The following is a 16719-nucleotide window of genomic DNA, read 5'->3' on the forward strand; positions in this document are numbered from 1 at the left end:
CGCGTGGGCTCAGTAGTTGTGGCACATGGGCTTAGTTGCTCCACGGCATGTGAGATCTTCCCAGGCCAGGGCTCGAACCCATGTCCCCTGCGTTGGCAGGCAGATTCTTAATCACTGCACCACCAGGGAAGCCCCGACATGGGCCATCTTTGCAAGCAGGATTTCCTGGTTTATTCATTCTAAATATTACCCCCACTGAGGCCAGAATGTGCAAAGTTCCCCAAGGTTTTGTGCTGCAGCCCCACGTGCCTCTGTGTAGCCCCAGGAACCCAGGTGGTGCAGCTTAAGTGTCGGGTTCTCCTGAATCCCAGAGAATGAGGGGATGTGAGGTCAGGGCCGTCCCAGCTGGGAGTCCTGCGCCCCAGACTTGGATGTGGAGGGAGGAGGCTTGGACCCCACCCATCCCAGGGAGGCACTCTGCACCTGACCTTTTAGATGTTGAGGTTCTTGATGAGATGGAATTGCTCAGCGTGTCCTAACTGCTGAAAAATTCGTTTGAAACCCACACTTTTACACAATTTGGGAAAAGCTATACTTCGGCCAGTGTGATTTGCTAAAAGTGTTCTACTGCTGAAAATTATGTTTGAAATCCACACTTTTAGACAGTTTGTGGGAAAGCTATACCTCAGCCAATGCGTGTGATGTAAAAGCCAAAGTTCCAGGCATTTCTGAAGTTCGGTGTTGGGCAAAATCAAAGAAGGTGGTGGTGGTGAGTCCTGGTCATTGAGGGGCCCTGGCTGGGTGGAGCCTGGAGCACAGCCCACCCCTTTGGTCTAGTGGGGGGATCCTTTGCCCCATAGGCTGCCTGGGCTGGACTACTGGCCGTGGGTCCCGACCCCAACAGGCCTTGCTGATTGAATGTTCTGGGTGCCCAGTCAGGTCAGCCGATGGCAGCATCCCCGTCCTCATAAGGGGCGCCATGTACTGAAAGCTCACTTTATTGAGTTACCGCCGTGATCCTGCCAATCCCACAGCCACCTATGGGGGGCTTCAATCCCCGTTGCATAGAGGAGGCATCTGAGGCACAGAGATGTTCATGAACCTGCTCAAAGTTGCACAGCAGCTGAGGCGCTGGGGCCCCGGTCAGATGGCCCCAGGGCCCCACCTTTCTAACCGGTGTGCTCTTGGTGGCCGTTCGCTACGTAGGGGTTCGTTTCTATCCCTTTGCAAGACTTTTCATATCAATTAATTCACAGCTCAGGGCAAACAAATCCTTTGTTAGACCTTTGCTCTGATTTTTTTGTTTTGGAAAATGTAGGCACTGAAATTACAGTCCTGGAGCCTGGGATGAAATGCAGTTGTGGGTGTGAGGAGCCCACCTCAGCGCCTGGCTCCAAGTGGGAGCTCTCCACCCGCGGGAAGTCGGGGCCCCTGGGTGGGCTGTGCGGCTGTGTGCTGGGTCCCCGGTTAAATGCTCTCACCCTCCAGGGACTGAGCATCTGACAGAAGAAACTAAAGGGATCTGTCTGCTCATGAAATACGTCCTGGCACTTACTAAGCTCCAGGCACTGCTCCCGGTGCTGGGGACACAGTGGTGGGCCTTGTGCTCATTCCTGCGGGGAAGACAGACAGTAACTGAGAAAAAGAAAGAAATGAGATAAAGTCAGATACTGAGCCGTGTTCTAAGGATGAGGCAGTGGGTTACTGGGAAAGGGGCTATTCAAACAGGGCGGTCTGGCAAGGCCCTTGGGAATCGATGATATTTGAGCTCAATTCTGCATGATGGGAAGGAGCCAGCCACGTGAGGAGCTGGGGGGCAGAGAATTTGAGGTAGAGAGAGCAGCAAGTGCAAAGGCCCTGGGGTAGGAGCAAGCTGGTGTGTTGGAGGAAAGGAACCAGTGTGAAGGCCACCCTGGCGGAGCGTGGTGGGGTCTGGGAGGGGTCAGCTGTGGTAAGTAGCATTGGGACACTATTCTTAGAGCTGTGGGTTAGTGGAGTGGGAAGAGGGGAAGCAGAGGGGCCAGTGGCAGAGACAGGAGACGGAGGCAAAGCTGCTGGGCTCCCATGGACACCCCCCGGAGGCGTGAGACTGCTTCTTCTCCACGTGCACAGGGCGATTCTCTCCCATGCTGCTGTGTCCCCTCTGATTCAGCCCCTCGCCCCCCTCTCATCCTTTCCACTTTCCCGGCTGCCCCCAGCTGTGCTCCCACCTGTCTGGGCTGCGGATCCAGCCTCTGTCCACAGGTCTGTTCATCAGGGTGAGGGCAGCGGGTCCAGGTCTCCTCCTTGGCAGGCCTGACTCCTGAATGTGCTCCTGCCAGCACATTCAGTGTCTCTGGTTTCTTCCAGTCCTGGCTTTGCCTCCCTCCCATGCTCTGCCCTTCATCTCCACCCCCTCCAGCTCCATCCCCAGGAAATAGCAACAATCTACCATGACCAGCAGAGCCCATCAAACCCCAAGGGCAGAGCCATAAATTTCAGGGACACTGTTGCTTCTGGTTTCGGGGCGAGAAGCAGTGGGTGTGTCCAGGGCACGCTGGGGCTGCTTGCCCCCACTCCCCCTGTGCACAAACACCGCAGCCCCCTCCGCACATTATCCCCCTCCGGCTGTCAACATGGAGCTGGCGGGCGAGAATCCTGCAGACGCGAACCCTGCTGTGTTTCTAGCAAACTCTTCAATGACCTGCACTTGGATTTCTCACTTTACAATTATCTGTGGCTTAAAAAAGAACAACCTCCACTGCCCTCCTTCTGCCCTTTGGAAGCTTCTGGGCTGTGCCTCGCACTTATGGCTGGTTTATCCTCAGGGAAAACACATTTGCCTTTTTTAGCCTAGGAAAACAAAATTTGGGATTATTTGCAGACTTGTTGCAAATGGCATCATATTATGTATCCTAAAACCAAATAGTAGTGATCTCTGAATTTTCCATAAGGCTTCTCTGCAGTGGCAAATAAGGCCGGGGTTTGAGGCTGCCTGCGTTCAAGCCGGTCCGTATTTGTTGAGTGCCTACTGTGTGCGGGGTCTGGGCTGGAGCGTCAGGGATGAGTGGAGAAGACCCAGGAGACAGAAGTCAGAGAGCTCTGTCCTCAAAGAGTGTCCGAGCCTCTTAGGGAGAGGGAGCCAGCACCCTGTCCCTGTGCAGAGGAGACGGCAGGAAGGAAGATACATCAAAATTCTTGTCTGTGGGTAAGGAGTTGAGGTTTTTTTCCCAATTTTTTTAAAGCTTTATTTAAAAACTCAAAAATGCTTCTAGACATTCCTGGCCATCTCTGTACTGGCAGGGCCAGGTGCCGGGGAACGTAGCTTCCCTGGGGTTCTATGTGTGAGGATGGGGAGATGCTACCGGTTAAGATGACCTCATCCTCAATTTTAAAAGATATGCCTCACTTTTCTCAGGCCCTGTGCTGGGCCCAGCCCCTGGATTTGCCCCTTCCTAACAGGACAGATCTGGGAGCGTGTCTGGCTCCTGGGGCTGGGGAGAGGCCAGACTGGTGGATGTCGGGGGTAGTTGGCGGGTGGGTGAGAAGGTCACTCCAGGGCAGACACCTATCAAATGTGCCAGAAGTGTGAAGGGTTAAACATCCCTAATAAAGACAGAGGTTCTCAACATCCAATTATATGCCATTTGTAAGACAGGCCTAAAAACAAATGACTCAGAAATTAAGAATAAAAAGAAATGTATCCAGGACACACAAAGGGAAAGAAAGTTTAGATGGCAGTGTTTATAGCAAAGAAAGCAGAATTTGAGGCAAAAGAACATTCAACAGGACAAAGACTTCCGCCTCGCTAATAATAAAAATCCCACCCTTAAGAAATGGTTTAACTTATCAAACTGACAAGTATGTTTTAATTATAAGACTTTTATCCTTGAGGGTACAGCCAAATAGACACATGTACTTTGAAGGTACTTAAAAGCACTACTATTAAGAAGACACTAGGAAAAGGGCCACTACAGTAGGGGATATCTGTGATGGAATAAAATGTAACCACTAAAAAATATGTTTTAAAAGAGATTTACTGACCGGCAATGTATTTATTCATACAGTCTAAGTAAAAGAGGCAAGATACAAGGCGTACGTAGCAGGATCTCAATGTGTCTTAAATAGAATAAACATATGAGATGTTAAAAAGGAAAATCCTCCAGGGGAAGTCTGGGCCCTGGGTTGTGTGTGGGGCCTCTATCCCCCGTAGTCCGGCTTTGCCCCGCCCATGGGGTACCACTCCCTTCCCCAAGTGATGAAACCACACGCACGCAGTCCAACTCCAGCTCTCTTCCTATCAATAGTGGGAAGACATCGATCTATCCATCTAATAGAAATATATATGTGTACACGTACGTGTATATATATTTCCTGGCGCAGGAGAGAAGGAGGGTCTTACTTGGGGAGGGGCAGGCAGGTCCTTAGTCATCACGTGGGGGCACTCACAGCATCAGGACCTCTGATGGGAATGAGGCAGGGGCTGAAGCAGAGGAGGAGAGCAGTAAAAATGCAGGGAAGGCTGGACACCAGGCTGGGGGTTTCCTGTGTCCCATGTGGTGTGCGTGAGAGGTAGACAGATAGACAGACAGGCAGACAAACCCAGAAAGTACACATCTCCTGTCTGTGGTGCTTGTGTTTCTGGCTGTAGTGTTTGTCTACAGCATGTCTTGGTACGTGTGTCTGCGGGCCCCTGTGAGCTCGAGTCTGTGTTTTAAAAGGAAAGCGATCAGTTTCATAGTGAAATAACAACTCGCAGAAATCAATATCTCATTAATTGAATGCAACCCTCATAGATCATGGGAGGAACTCGAGATTAACCCTCCCTCCCGTGGCTTCCTGGAGAGTTGGCGCTCAGGGCCAGGGGACTGAGGGCTGGAATCAGCGATGGCCTCGTGGGGCTGGGAGGAGGGGGCTGAGCCTCAAGGGGGCCTGGCCTGTTGGGAGGTGATGCCTGGAGCTGGTGTCCTGGGGGGAGCCAGAGTTCCCGGCTTGGCTCTGACCCCTGGCACCTGGCCCTGGGTGGTGGAGGGAGCAGGGTGTCCTGAGGCCAGTGGGTGGCCTGTGGTGTTGGTTCAGTGATGGGCCAGTGCTCAGAGGCTGGCTGCACCTTGGAGGCCGGCTGGCTCTAGGAAGCCACTTACGCCTGAGTAGGAGGGGCTGGTGGCCCATCTGTCATTGCGAGTGAGGAATGCTCAGATAGGTGTTTGAGGATTTAGAGAACCATGAACGCTTCGAATACCCCAGGGAGGCTCCCTGGGGCTGAGGAGTGGCTGGGCGGGTGACCAGGGCCTGTCTTGGCCTTCTTTTACTTTCCAAGTAAGAATTGATCATTTTGGTGGAACGCCTGATACTTAGTATGTGTGCGCAGAGGCCCAGGGCTCACAGTCCGAGCAGGTTTAGTTATTTTGCAAATACAGTGGGAGGGAGCAGGGCTGGTCCAGAGCACCAGTGTCTCAGTCTCGCCTGCAGTGCAACGTTGGGAAATCATTTTACCTTCTCTGGACCAGTTTCAGAGCTAACTGAAGTAGCAGTAATAATGATTAATGATGAGAATAGTAAAAGCGGCTACCCCCTACTGGGTACATATTATGAACTTTGACCTTGGCCAGCGGCCCAATGAGGAAGATCCTGTTCAGGTCTGCATTTGACAGATCTGAGGGAACTGGGCTCAGACAGGAAAAGGACTGGCCCAGGTTTTAGGGCTGGAGGGGGCCGAGCCTGCCTGCCTTGTCTGCACTGCCCCTTGGTGCTGAGAGCCAGGCAACCACGTGACTATCACATTGGTGGGGGAGGGGTGCGAGGTGGAATCTTCGCCAGGCTGAGAGGATGGCTGGACCCTTAGGGCTGGCGTGATAATGCAGAATGTCCCCAGCTTTTCTGCCCCGGCCTGACACCTACAGATTATAGGTTGGGGCCAGAGAACCTCACTCCTCTTGCTGGGGTGCTTGTGGGGCCCCTCCCACACTGGTTCAGGAAGAACCTTTTGCTGCTGGAGGAAGTGCAAAGCCTGGGCCAAACCTGCCTCAGCCTGGAGCCCAGGCACCTACAGAGTCCCGGGCCTGGAAGGGGACAGCGCAAGGCTGATGCCCTGGGCAAACTTGGGTGGGACCGGGGGGGACACAGTTTAACCAATAGCAAAATAATATTTTATGACTGCATTGGCAGAAAGATGAATATAGTGACATTACATATTAAAACCTTTTCTTTGACCTGCAATTGTTTCCCGATGTTTAAAGAAATGGAAACACTTTCGTGGACCCCTAAAAGCACTATGGGCCCTGGTACTGAACTGCCTGGGCCTGATGGGGAAGCCAGCCCCGCCACCACCCTGACCCCATGGTGACAACACTGTTAGCTGCAGGCAGCTGCACACCGTCTCCCCAATCCATCCCCCCTTTTTCTTTTCCACGGAAGCATTTCCCAAGTCATAGATGTGCTGCGGGACATCTTCTTTGATTGTCATTTTAAAAAAAGCTTCCCAGGGAGAGAAGCCTAATCCTATATTATTTGAAAACAGAAAGTGCTGTGCAAATGCTAAGTCCAGTATAATAATAGTGACGCCAAGTAATTCTGTTTTGAACAAGTTGAACTTGTTAAATCAGACAGATGCCATCTGCACTGTTTTGAAGCCAGGGCTGGTGATACGTTTTATGCAAAAAATGCTTATCAGATGAAAATTGCTGAATCTCCCCAAAAGTAAATTGCTTTGCTCCGTAGTTAGACTTATGAGACTTCCTCTCAGGGATGGGGTGACCACTATAGGTAGGGAGAAAAAGAAAAGCATCTCAAGCATTTTTTGAGCATTTACTGTATGCTGAGCACATGACAGTCAGCCTCATGTTTAATCCTTGCAGTTAATCACTCTGTGAGGTAGTTGAGATTATTCAGATTGTATATGAGCTAACCCTCACATAAAGGGTTATAAATCAAAGGGGTTCAGAGAGGTTAGATAACTTGCCCAAGGTCACACAGCTCTCCAGTGGAACCAGGACTTGAATCCAAGACCTCAGACTCTGGGGCCCTTTCTTGGTCCAATAAGTCTCCGAATAATGTGGAGAGTCATGGACCTAGAAGTGTGAGGAGTCAAGGGCTCCCCCGCCCCCCGTGGCTCTTCATCTCCCATGAAAGGAGCAGCAGGATGGAGGCTGGACTTCTGCAAGAGGAGGATGGGTGGGAGATAAGACGTTCCTGACAGCAGGGTTGCAGGAGAACCTGGGCTCTTTTTCTGTAGTGGATTAAAAGCCGTTTTCCCTCAATTCTGCAGACGGTGATTGTGTTTCGTTTCCTAGGGCTGCCGTAAAAACTGACCACAAACCAGGCGTCTTAAAACAACAGAGACTTATTTTCTCCCCATTCTGGAGGCTGGAAGTCCGCAATCTAGGTATCCGTAGGGCCTCACTCCTTCTGAAGTCTCCGGGGAGGATCCTTCCTTGCCTCTTCCAGCTTCTGGTGGCTTCACGTGTCCCTGGCTTGTAGACACATCACTCCAGTCTCTGCTTCCATCGTCACATGGCTTCCTTCTCCCTGGGTGTCTCCACACGGCCTTCTTATAAGGGCACCAGTAACTGAACTTAGGGCCACCCTCCTCCAGTGTGACCTCATCTTAACTAATTACCTCTGCAGTGACCCTATTTCCAAATAAGGTCACATCCTGAGGTTCCAGGTAGATGTGAATTTTGGGGGGACACTATTCAACCCAGCATAGTGATGGAGCTCTGGGCATGTGGCCCATGTGGGGCAGTACCAGGCTCCACTTATGAAAGCAAATCCCTGTTCTTGAAGGCGCAGGACTCCTTTGGGGGTTTTAAACCAGCCACTCATAGCCACCCCCAGGCATGGTGGTGCCCAGAGAGGTGGATGGAGCAGAGCCTGGACGGAGAGGTGACTTCAGGAAGGCTTGAAGTGAGGTGGGATCCCTTCCAAAGTTTCCAGGGACCTGGCAGGACCCCCACTGGTCCCACACAGGGGTAACTTGTGCCCTAAGGTCCCTGGTTAGAAGCTGGAGGGCACCCAGTCCTTCTCCACCTGGGAGCCCCTCCTGTTGGGCCTCAGCTGCCCGTGCTCTGGGCCAGCCCTGACCCAGCAGCTGTCAGGTCTGGCCTTCTACCCTGTGGCCGCCTCCCTCCATCACCAAAATGCTCCTTCCAGGCAGTGCACTGTCCATCCTGTCCCTGGAGGTCAGTGGGGAAAGCATTCCACGACCCTCATTCAGAATTTATTTCAGAGCCCAATGGACACCAAGGTCATCACAGTCATCACGTTCCTTCTCTGCTGTAGCCCAGGCATTGTCAATGGGTGCGTATCACCCCCTGAAGGGTGAAAATTGGCTCTTGTTACTACGATGGTTTGTGGCCCTCCACAGGCTATAGTGTGTAAACAGATCTGCAGAATACCGTGGAGTTGACATTTCAAGGGGGGGAGGGTGAGAAGGGGAAACAATGTCTAAAAAGGCTCCTTAAGGGGGTGATAATGAGAAAAGGTTGGGAAACAATGGTCCAGCCCAAATCCCTTCTGCTGCAGCTCCAACCCCACCTGCACAATAATGATCGCTAACACAGACAGGGCTGCTTTCACGCAGGCATTGCTGTCCTGTGTGCCTTACTCCTTTCCTCACTGAGTCCCCCCAGTGCTATGAGGGAGGTGCCACTATCTCCTCCATTTTATTTGATTTTTTATTTATTTTAAAATTTTTATTTATTTTTAATTTTGGCCGTGTGCACAGCTTGCAGGATCTTAGTTCCCTGACCAGAGATCGAACCCGGGCCCCCTGCAGTGAAAGTGCAGAGTCCTAACCACTGGACCACCAGGGAAGTTCCTTTCTCCTCCATTTTAAAAGACGAGAGCCGGAGGCACAGAGAGGCTAAGTGACTTGCCCAGGGTCACACAGCTCATAAGAGGCAGAGCTTCAGCTCATCTCCTTGTGTGTCACTGTAAATTGGAGATGAACTGACTGTTCTCTTCCCTATAGCATTCCTTGACAATCTGAAGACCAAGGAGAAATATTGCTACTTCCTGCCTGAGGACTTTCTTGCGCAAAAGAAACATCATCTTATATGTCTTTGCTCATTCTTATTTGTAATTTCATAGAAGGTTGTTGAAGGTTGAATTGTATCTTCCAAAGGGATACGTTGACCTTCTAACCCCCGATACCTATGAATATGATCTTATTTGGAAATGGGGTCTTGGCAGATGTAATCAAATTAAGAGGAGGTCATACTGGATCAGGGTAGGCCCTGATCCAATGACTGGTGTCCCTATAAGGAGAGGAAATTCGGATACACACAGAAGAAGGCCAAGTGAAGACAGTGAAAACAGAGGCGGAGGAGACTGGAGTAATGTGTCTACCAGCCCAGGAACGCGGAGGACCGCTGGTCCCAGCCAGAAGCTGGGACAGATGCTCCCTCAGGGCCTCCGGGAGGAACCAACCCTGTCGACAGCTTGATTTCAGACTTCTGGCCTCCAGAAGTGTGAGAGAAGACAGCTTGATTTCAGACTTCTGGCCTCCAGAAGTGTGAGAGAAGACGTTTGTGTTGCTTTAAGCCCCCCCAGTACATGGTCATTTGTTACAGCAGGAAGTGAATAAAAGGCAATGCCATTTTCCATTATAGTTTGGAGAGAGTGGACTGGACTGTGTGTGCACATGTATGTATGTGTGTGTGTACATGTGTATATGTGTGTGGAGGGCTCGTCTGTCACCCCCTTCCTGTCACCTCTGCCTTGTGTCCCCACCCCCACCTCCGTGTCTCCCATACCAGTTGCCTTTCTCTGTGGATGGGGCCACGCCCTTCCTCGCCTTACAGAAGGTAGAGGTAGGGGGGGCGGGGGGCGGCCCGAGGGGCCAGGTGGCCAAGGAGGGGCACCACTCTGTCTCCTCTGGTGAGAGATGGGGTTTACAGACCCCAGAGGAGCCCAGGTTGGAAAAATCCTCCTTCGTATAATTCTCATTATGTGTGGCAATAAAGACCTTACAATAAAGTCCTTGTAAAGGGATAAATGGAGCTTAAACGGGGCCTGCGGAGCCAGAGGAGGTGGGGAAAATCAAAGGAATTGGAATTATCGTCTTCAGAAAAAGTGAGCAGCTTCTTGGAGAAGGGCCTCCAGAGCCTTCCTTGCTCCGAGACCCACGTGCCAGCCAAGTGGGATCTGTCTCAATAGAAGTTTCGGCAATGAGATAAATACTGCATCTGATGTCTAATAAACTTCTCTGAGAGGGGAGTAGTAATCAACACCAGGAAATAAATTCTCCAGAAATAAAGGCAGCACGAGTATTGATGAGGTGGAGGGCCGTGATGTTTATGGCAGTAAACTCATTTAAGATCCTGGGAAGAATTCATTCTTGGGAACCCAACAGTAATTTACTAGAGGTTTAATAGTTGGCAAGTCCCCAGGCTGCTCTGGGTGGAATTTACTTTGGCAAGATACAATTCCTCTGGGAGAAAATAGAGAAAACAGACTCAGGGCAGCTGGCTGTGCTCAGGAAAAGGGCCTCCACCACCTGGAGATCCCTAGACAGATCTCGTCCAGGCTCTTGAATGGAATTCCTCTGCCCATGTCAGCCTCAGGCACTGCCCTTCACACGTGTGCAGACACGCCTGGCACCGGCAGATGTGGGCTTTCCCAGATGAATGCCACGTGGGTCCGTTGATGGTTAGCGAGCCCCTCCAGCCCGGGCTGGGGCAGCAGCGGCTCCATTTCCTGGCCTGACTTTACCCATCGCTACCTTTCCGTTTGGGGCAGGGCGGTGTCTGGGTGCCGGGGGCCCTGCAGTCCTGCTGCCTTTGCTGGCAGGCTGAGGCCTGCCCTGCCCGGGAAGGAGATCGCGGCAGGCTCACCCTGGCTTCTCCCACTTAGGCTACCCCCCGGGGCCGGCCTCATGGAGCGGATCCAGGCCATAGCCCAGAACGTCTCGGACATCGCCGTGAAGGTGGACCAGATCCTGCGCCACAGCCTGCTCCTGCACGGCAAGGGTGGGGGCCGGGGGCACCCCTCTACTCCCAGGAGGCCAGAGTACAGGGTGGGACGTCCGGGGTGGGGCCCTGATTTCTCCCCACGGCAGCTGCCCAGGCTCCCGGGGGCCCTGTGTCTGGCTCTCAGCGGGGTGCCTCAGGGTTCACGCCACCGTCCCTGGGCGGCCCCTTCCATTCCTCTTGATGTGGGGGCATCAGGCTGGGAGGCCCTACCTCTGCCCCCGTCAAAAAGTCAGGAGTACATTTGGGTGGATGCCCGAGGTCTGCCCGTCCAGAAAGCTGGTTCGTAGCCATTCAGACCAGCTCCGCACTGGTTCTGAACCCCCTCAGGAGGGTGGGAGCGTTGGAAGAGGGGGAACCCCCGGCACAGGGACCCCCTGGCGGTGGCCTTTCAGGGGAGAAAACTCAGGCCAAGGGCAGAGTGGGCTCCTGCACTGCCCCACCCCAGACCAGCCCACCTGCCTCACGCTTTCTCTACCGCGCTCCTCGTTGGACCCAGGTCCTCAGCAAGGTGACCTTCTCTCCCTGCAGTGTCTGAAGGCCGGCGGGACCAGTGTGAGGCACCCAGCGACCCCAAGTTCCCTGACTGCTCAGGGAAGGTAGAGGTGAGGCCTGGGCCTGGGCCTGGGGCTGGGGATGACCGGGGGCGCCTCCTCCGCGGGGGCCATACCCCAGATTAGCTCTGCGGTTCTGCTCCTGGCAGGGATATCCCCCATCAAGGGCCTCTCTGCCTGACCTCTGGACTCAGAACCTGGCACTAGCTGGCAGAGGCCCGCCTCAGGGAAACCACTTCTCTGCTTGGGCCATCTGCCTGGGGCACCAACCCAAATGTGCCAGGATGGCTCACGTTGCAGGGTTTTCAGTACTTTCTTACAGCAGGCGAACTATTGAGTATACGTATGGTACCACCAGCAGCCTGATTCCCAACAAATTCAGACACGATGTAGACCTCATTCTCTCTCCCCCTCCCTCCCGGCCCAGCTGACCAGCTGGAGGGAGAGACCCCCTCCCTGTCCCCGCCTCCAGGGTCCCACCTCTGGCTGCATGAAGTCTGTCCATCCGGGGAGCCAGTCCACAGGCATAAAAGCCAGCCCCCTCACTGGTGCTGAAATCCCTAAGAGCGTGGGGTGTTGGCACTGCAGACCCCTTCCTTGGGGACCAGGTGGGGGTCACTGTGGATGAGTCCTGCCCTGGCCGCAGCCCTGGCCCCCCTCAGAGGCTGCTCCCTGACCTTGGCTTCAGCTGAACCCTGCTCTTGGTTACGGGCGGAGGACAAAGGAAGAGGGACCAGCCAGGCCCTGAGCTGCTGCACCTCCACTGTTGCCCCTGGAACCTTGGCCGCATGTGTCCTGGACTGGCCTCATTCCCCCAGGGTCCTTCTCTTTCTGGGCCTGGGCGATGGTGGTCCTGTCTGGCCTTCCCTGAGGCTCTCAGCAGCCAGGACACAGGGCTGGGTCCTAGGGCCCCGGTCTAGTCTCTCTTCTCTGCTTCTAGCCTTGCTGCGTCTTTAGGGTGGGCCCCGGAGACCCTGTCCTGGGGGACCTCGGGGTCCCCAGGGACATGCATGCAGGGGCTCACCGAGGGTGCGCACGGGGCTGGCGCTGGCTCCTTGGCCCAGGCTGGCCCTCTCCACAGTGGATGCGTGCCCGCTGGACCTCTGACCCCTGCTACGCCTTCTTCGGGGTGGACGGCACCGAGTGCTCCTTCCTCGTCTACCTCAGTGAGGTCGAGTGGTTCTGTCCCCCGCTGCCCTGGAGGAACCGGACGGCCACCCAGAGAGCCCACAAGCCCCTCCCCAAAGTCCAGGTAGGTGTGGGAGGTGAGTGGGCCGGCACGGGGCTGCCAGCCAGCTCTGCCAGGTGGGTGGGCTGCTCCCAGCCCGCCAGCCTGCGGGTGCCCGTCCCGACTTCTGCAGGATGCTGCAAGCTGAGGCTGCTTAAGGGGCAGGCTGGGGCCCTGGAGGTGCCCCCTTAATGGACTGGAATAATGGTAATAATAGCTGTCACTCATCGAGGACTTCCTGTGTGCCACTTTATTTGTCCTTATGCAATCGCATTTCATAAATGACGGATCTGAGGTCTGGAGAGCTGAGTTAACTTCTTCAAGGCATATAGTTACTCTGGCTCCACTGAAAGGCGGCCTGGCTTCCCTGCCCTTGGAGCCCCGGCTCCGACCACTACCTACTGCTTCCTTGTCGCGGCTGGGATCCTGGGAACTGTCATAGCTGACCCGCTCATGAAGGGCTCGGGACGGGTGGCTGATTGGAGCTGGGCTGGGACAGACCAATGTGGCTGGGGAGTGAGTGTTGGGGGGAGGAGAGCTGGGCTCCCTGACTGTGGGGACTGGTGGGCCTCTCAGAAAAAGTGGGAGGGACTTCCCTGGCGGTCCAGTGGTTAAGTCTCCGCGCTTCCAATGCAGGGGGTGCAGGTTTGATCCCTGGTCAGGGAACTAAGATCCCACAGGCCGGACGGTCGCAGCCAAAAAATAAAAACAAAAAACAAGAAAACAGAAAAAGGTGGAGAAGCTAGAACAGGCCCAGCCTCACGGGGAAGGTGCCAGCCCCTGTGCCCAGGGCAGTGGGTAATGGCGGTGTCGTGGCTGCTGGGTGGAGGATTAGAGAACTGAGGTCTGGACCCTCCTCCAGGCAGTTTTCCGGAGCAATCTATCCCACCTCCTGGAGCTGATGGGCAGCGGGAAGGAGTCTCTGATCTTCATGAAGAAACGTACCAAGCGGCTCACGGCCCAGTGGGCACTGGCTGCCCAGCGCCTGGCGCAGAAGCTGGGGGGCGCCCGGCGGGATCAGAAGCAGGTACCTTATCCTCTATGTGCATTGAAGGAGCTGAGCTCAGAGAGCTTAGGAAGGGAGCTCAGGGCCTCAGGCTGCCAAGTAGACACGGGGTCTACCCTTACAAAAGTTTTACTGCATTTGTTGGAATTTGAGCCGCGGGCAGGGGGAGGCAGAGTCTGGATAGATGCATGCGGTAGCCCTGGCCCTTTTCATGTTTGGGGCAAAGTGACACCCCCTCCACCTTAGGAGTCCTGCAGTCTGTAGACATCTTGTTCTTGTCAGGCAGAAGAGTCATGGCATTTGCCTGGAATGTTGGGAATAATGTAGCCTGTTTGGGGGAAGTTCCTTCGTTCATTGGTTCGTCCATCTGTCTGTCCATCCATCCATCCATGCAATAAATATTTACCTGACTCTCTCATCACCCTGTTTATTTCTTTCAGAGTCCTTATCATTTCATGAAATTATCTCTTATCTGTGTTTACTGTTGTCTACCTCTTCCATCTGGAACGTAAGCGCCTAGAGGGCAGGATGTGACTGTCTTGTTCACCTGTGTCTCCAGCGAGGTCACTCTGCCCCTTGGCCCCTCCGCTGTGCTCTGGTGCCAGAAAGCGCCCTTCCAGGCACAGCCTGGACACAGTGTCTTCCGCTGGCCGGGTCTCCCTGGGGCGGCAGGGCTGAGGGCTGCTGCTTCTCTGTGCTGATCCTTTGTGCCCCCCCGCCCCCCCCAACCAGGTCCTTGTCCACATTGGCTTCCTGACGGAGGAGTCTGGGGACGTGTTCAGCCCACGGGTGCTGAAGGGCGGGCCTCTGGGGGAGATGGTGCAGTGGGCAGACATCCTGGCTGCTCTCTACGTCCTGGGCCACGGCCTCCGGGTCACGGTGTCCCTGAAGGAGCTGCAGAGGTGAGTGCCGGGGGAGCGGAGGGGAGGAAGGGGAGTCCCTCGTCGCCCGGGAGCTTGTCGGATGGAGACATTCCTAATTCCCTCCTCCGGCTGCTCAGTCTGCCTCCTGCCCTTCCGTCCTCATCGCTGATGCCTAGTCATTTTGGGGATTGCACCAAGGGAGTGTATTTGCGTAGTGCTGTTCAAACAGGGTCCTGGTCTCCATCTCGGGGCTACTGTTTGTGCTCAGGGACTGACCACTACTGGCTTGTGGAGTTGAGCCATGTCACGCAGATGGAGTCCCCTCTGCCTGCTGTCCTGGTGGACTTGGTACAGCCTCAGGGGTCCTCTTCTGGAACGGGGCTCCTTCCTGGGCCTGTTCTGGGGGTTGGGGGCCAGGAAGACCTGGAGGGTGGTGAGGTGGGCCGGCGATGCCTACCCCTTCCAGTGCTTGCCTTTCCAGGGTCCCTCTGGTATTGTTGGAGGTGGGAGACTAGTGGTTAGAGTGGGTAGGATTGTGTGTGTGTGTGTGTGTGTGTGTGTGTGTGTGTGTGTGTGTGTGTGTGATGAGGTTTATTTTAACCACTGTATCTGTGGGATGTAGAAATACGTAAGATTTTTCTTCTTTTATTTAATAATATTTATTATATGATATTTGATACATACAAAAATATATGTACCGTATGTCATGAAGTACAAGAATGGAGTGATCGCCCATGGTTCTGCCATCCACCTTTAGAATGAGAATGTTACCAGGGCTCTCATGTTCGCCTGGGACTCCTCTTGCCCATCCCTCTGTCCTGCCCGCCACCCCCCACCCCCACCCCCGCCCCGGCCCTGGAGGAAACCTGGAACTTGGATTTTGTGTTTATCATTCTTTTGCTTTTTATTATTTATTTATTTATTTATTTTGGCTGGCCGTGCGGCATGTGGGATCTTAGTTCCCTGACCAGGGATCAAACCCCTGCCCCTTGCAGTGGCAGCTCAGAGTCCTAACACCTGGACTGCCAGGGAAGTCCCTCTTTTGCTTTTTAAAAAAAAAATTAGTTGTTTTTTTTACAAATTCATGTATCAATAAATAATATATTGTTTAGTTTTCTTTTCTTTTTCTTTTCTTTTTTCTTTTTTTGCGGTACATGGGCCTTTCACTGTTGTGGCCTCTCCCGCTGCAGAGCACAGGCTCTGGACGCGCAGGCTCAGCGGCCATGGCTCACGGGCCTAGCCACTCCGCGGCATGTGGGATCTTCCCAGACCGGGGCACGAACCCGTGTCCCCTGCATCGGCAGGCGGACTCTCAACCACTACGCCACCAGGGAAGCCCTTATTTTCGTTTGGTTTGAGCTCTGTAAAAATGACATCTGCTGTCTGTAGCCTCCAAGACTTGTTTTCTCCACCTATTATTAGGTTTTAAAGATTTCTCCACATTGCTGCCTGTAGCCCTATTTCATTCATGTTCAGTGCTGTATGATATTCCATTGTGCGAATGTACCATAATTATCACTTTTTCCTGTCTGTGGACATTTTCCCCTGTTTTTACGAGTTATTATTTTTTTTAATTATATATTTTTTTTGGCTGCATTGGGTCTTTCATTGTGTGGGCTTTCTCTAGTTGTGGCGAGCGGGGGCTACTCTTCATTGTGGTGTGCGGGCTTCTCACTACGGTGGCTTCTCTTGTTGTGGAGCACAGGCTCTAGGCATGTGGGCTTCAGTAGCTGCAGCCCACGGGCTCAGTAGTTGCAGCATGCGGGCTCTAGAGTGCAGGCTCAGTAGTTGTGGCGCACGGGCTTAGTTGCTCCGCTTCATGTGGGATCTTCCCAGACCAGGGATCGAACCCGTGTCCCCTGCATTGGCAGGCGGATTCTTAACCACTGCGCCCCCAGGGGAGTCCTTTACAAGTTATTTTGAATGATGCTGTGGTGGACATTTTGTACATGTCACCTGGCGTCCCTGGGTCAGAGTTTCTCTTGGGTATAGACTGAGTTTTTTCTTTGGTATAGACTTTGGTGCACAGTTGCTGGGACTTAGGGTGTCTGAAAATTCAGCTTGACAAGGAAATGCGAACTGTTTTCCTAAGTGACTGTACCAGTCCAGTCCTAGCGTGTGTAGGTTCCCAGTGGGATACGTTGTTACCTGCATTTAGTGTTATCGGACTTTCTCGTTA

General features: G+C 53.6%; 1 protein-coding gene across 2 annotated transcripts in view; it reads left to right on the plus strand.

The window, feature by feature from the left end:
- Nucleotides 1–16719, plus strand: part of MGAT5B (alpha-1,6-mannosylglycoprotein 6-beta-N-acetylglucosaminyltransferase B) — a gene marked incomplete at both ends in the record, with an annotated part of 66306 nt that overhangs the window by 13311 nt on the left and 36276 nt on the right. For both annotated transcript variants that reach the window (XM_082678873.1, XM_082678874.1), the window contains 5 exons: nt 10774–10889; nt 11421–11494; nt 12525–12695; nt 13534–13698; nt 14410–14579. In XM_082678873.1, coding sequence (XP_082534999.1) covers nt 10774–10889; nt 11421–11494; nt 12525–12695; nt 13534–13698; nt 14410–14579 — 696 coding nt within the window. The remainder of the gene's footprint in view (nt 1–10773; nt 10890–11420; nt 11495–12524; nt 12696–13533; nt 13699–14409; nt 14580–16719) is intronic.

This window comes from Grampus griseus, assembly GCF_964374135.1.
Source record: "Grampus griseus genome assembly, chromosome: 20".
Lineage (NCBI taxonomy): Eukaryota > Metazoa > Chordata > Mammalia > Artiodactyla > Delphinidae > Grampus > Grampus griseus.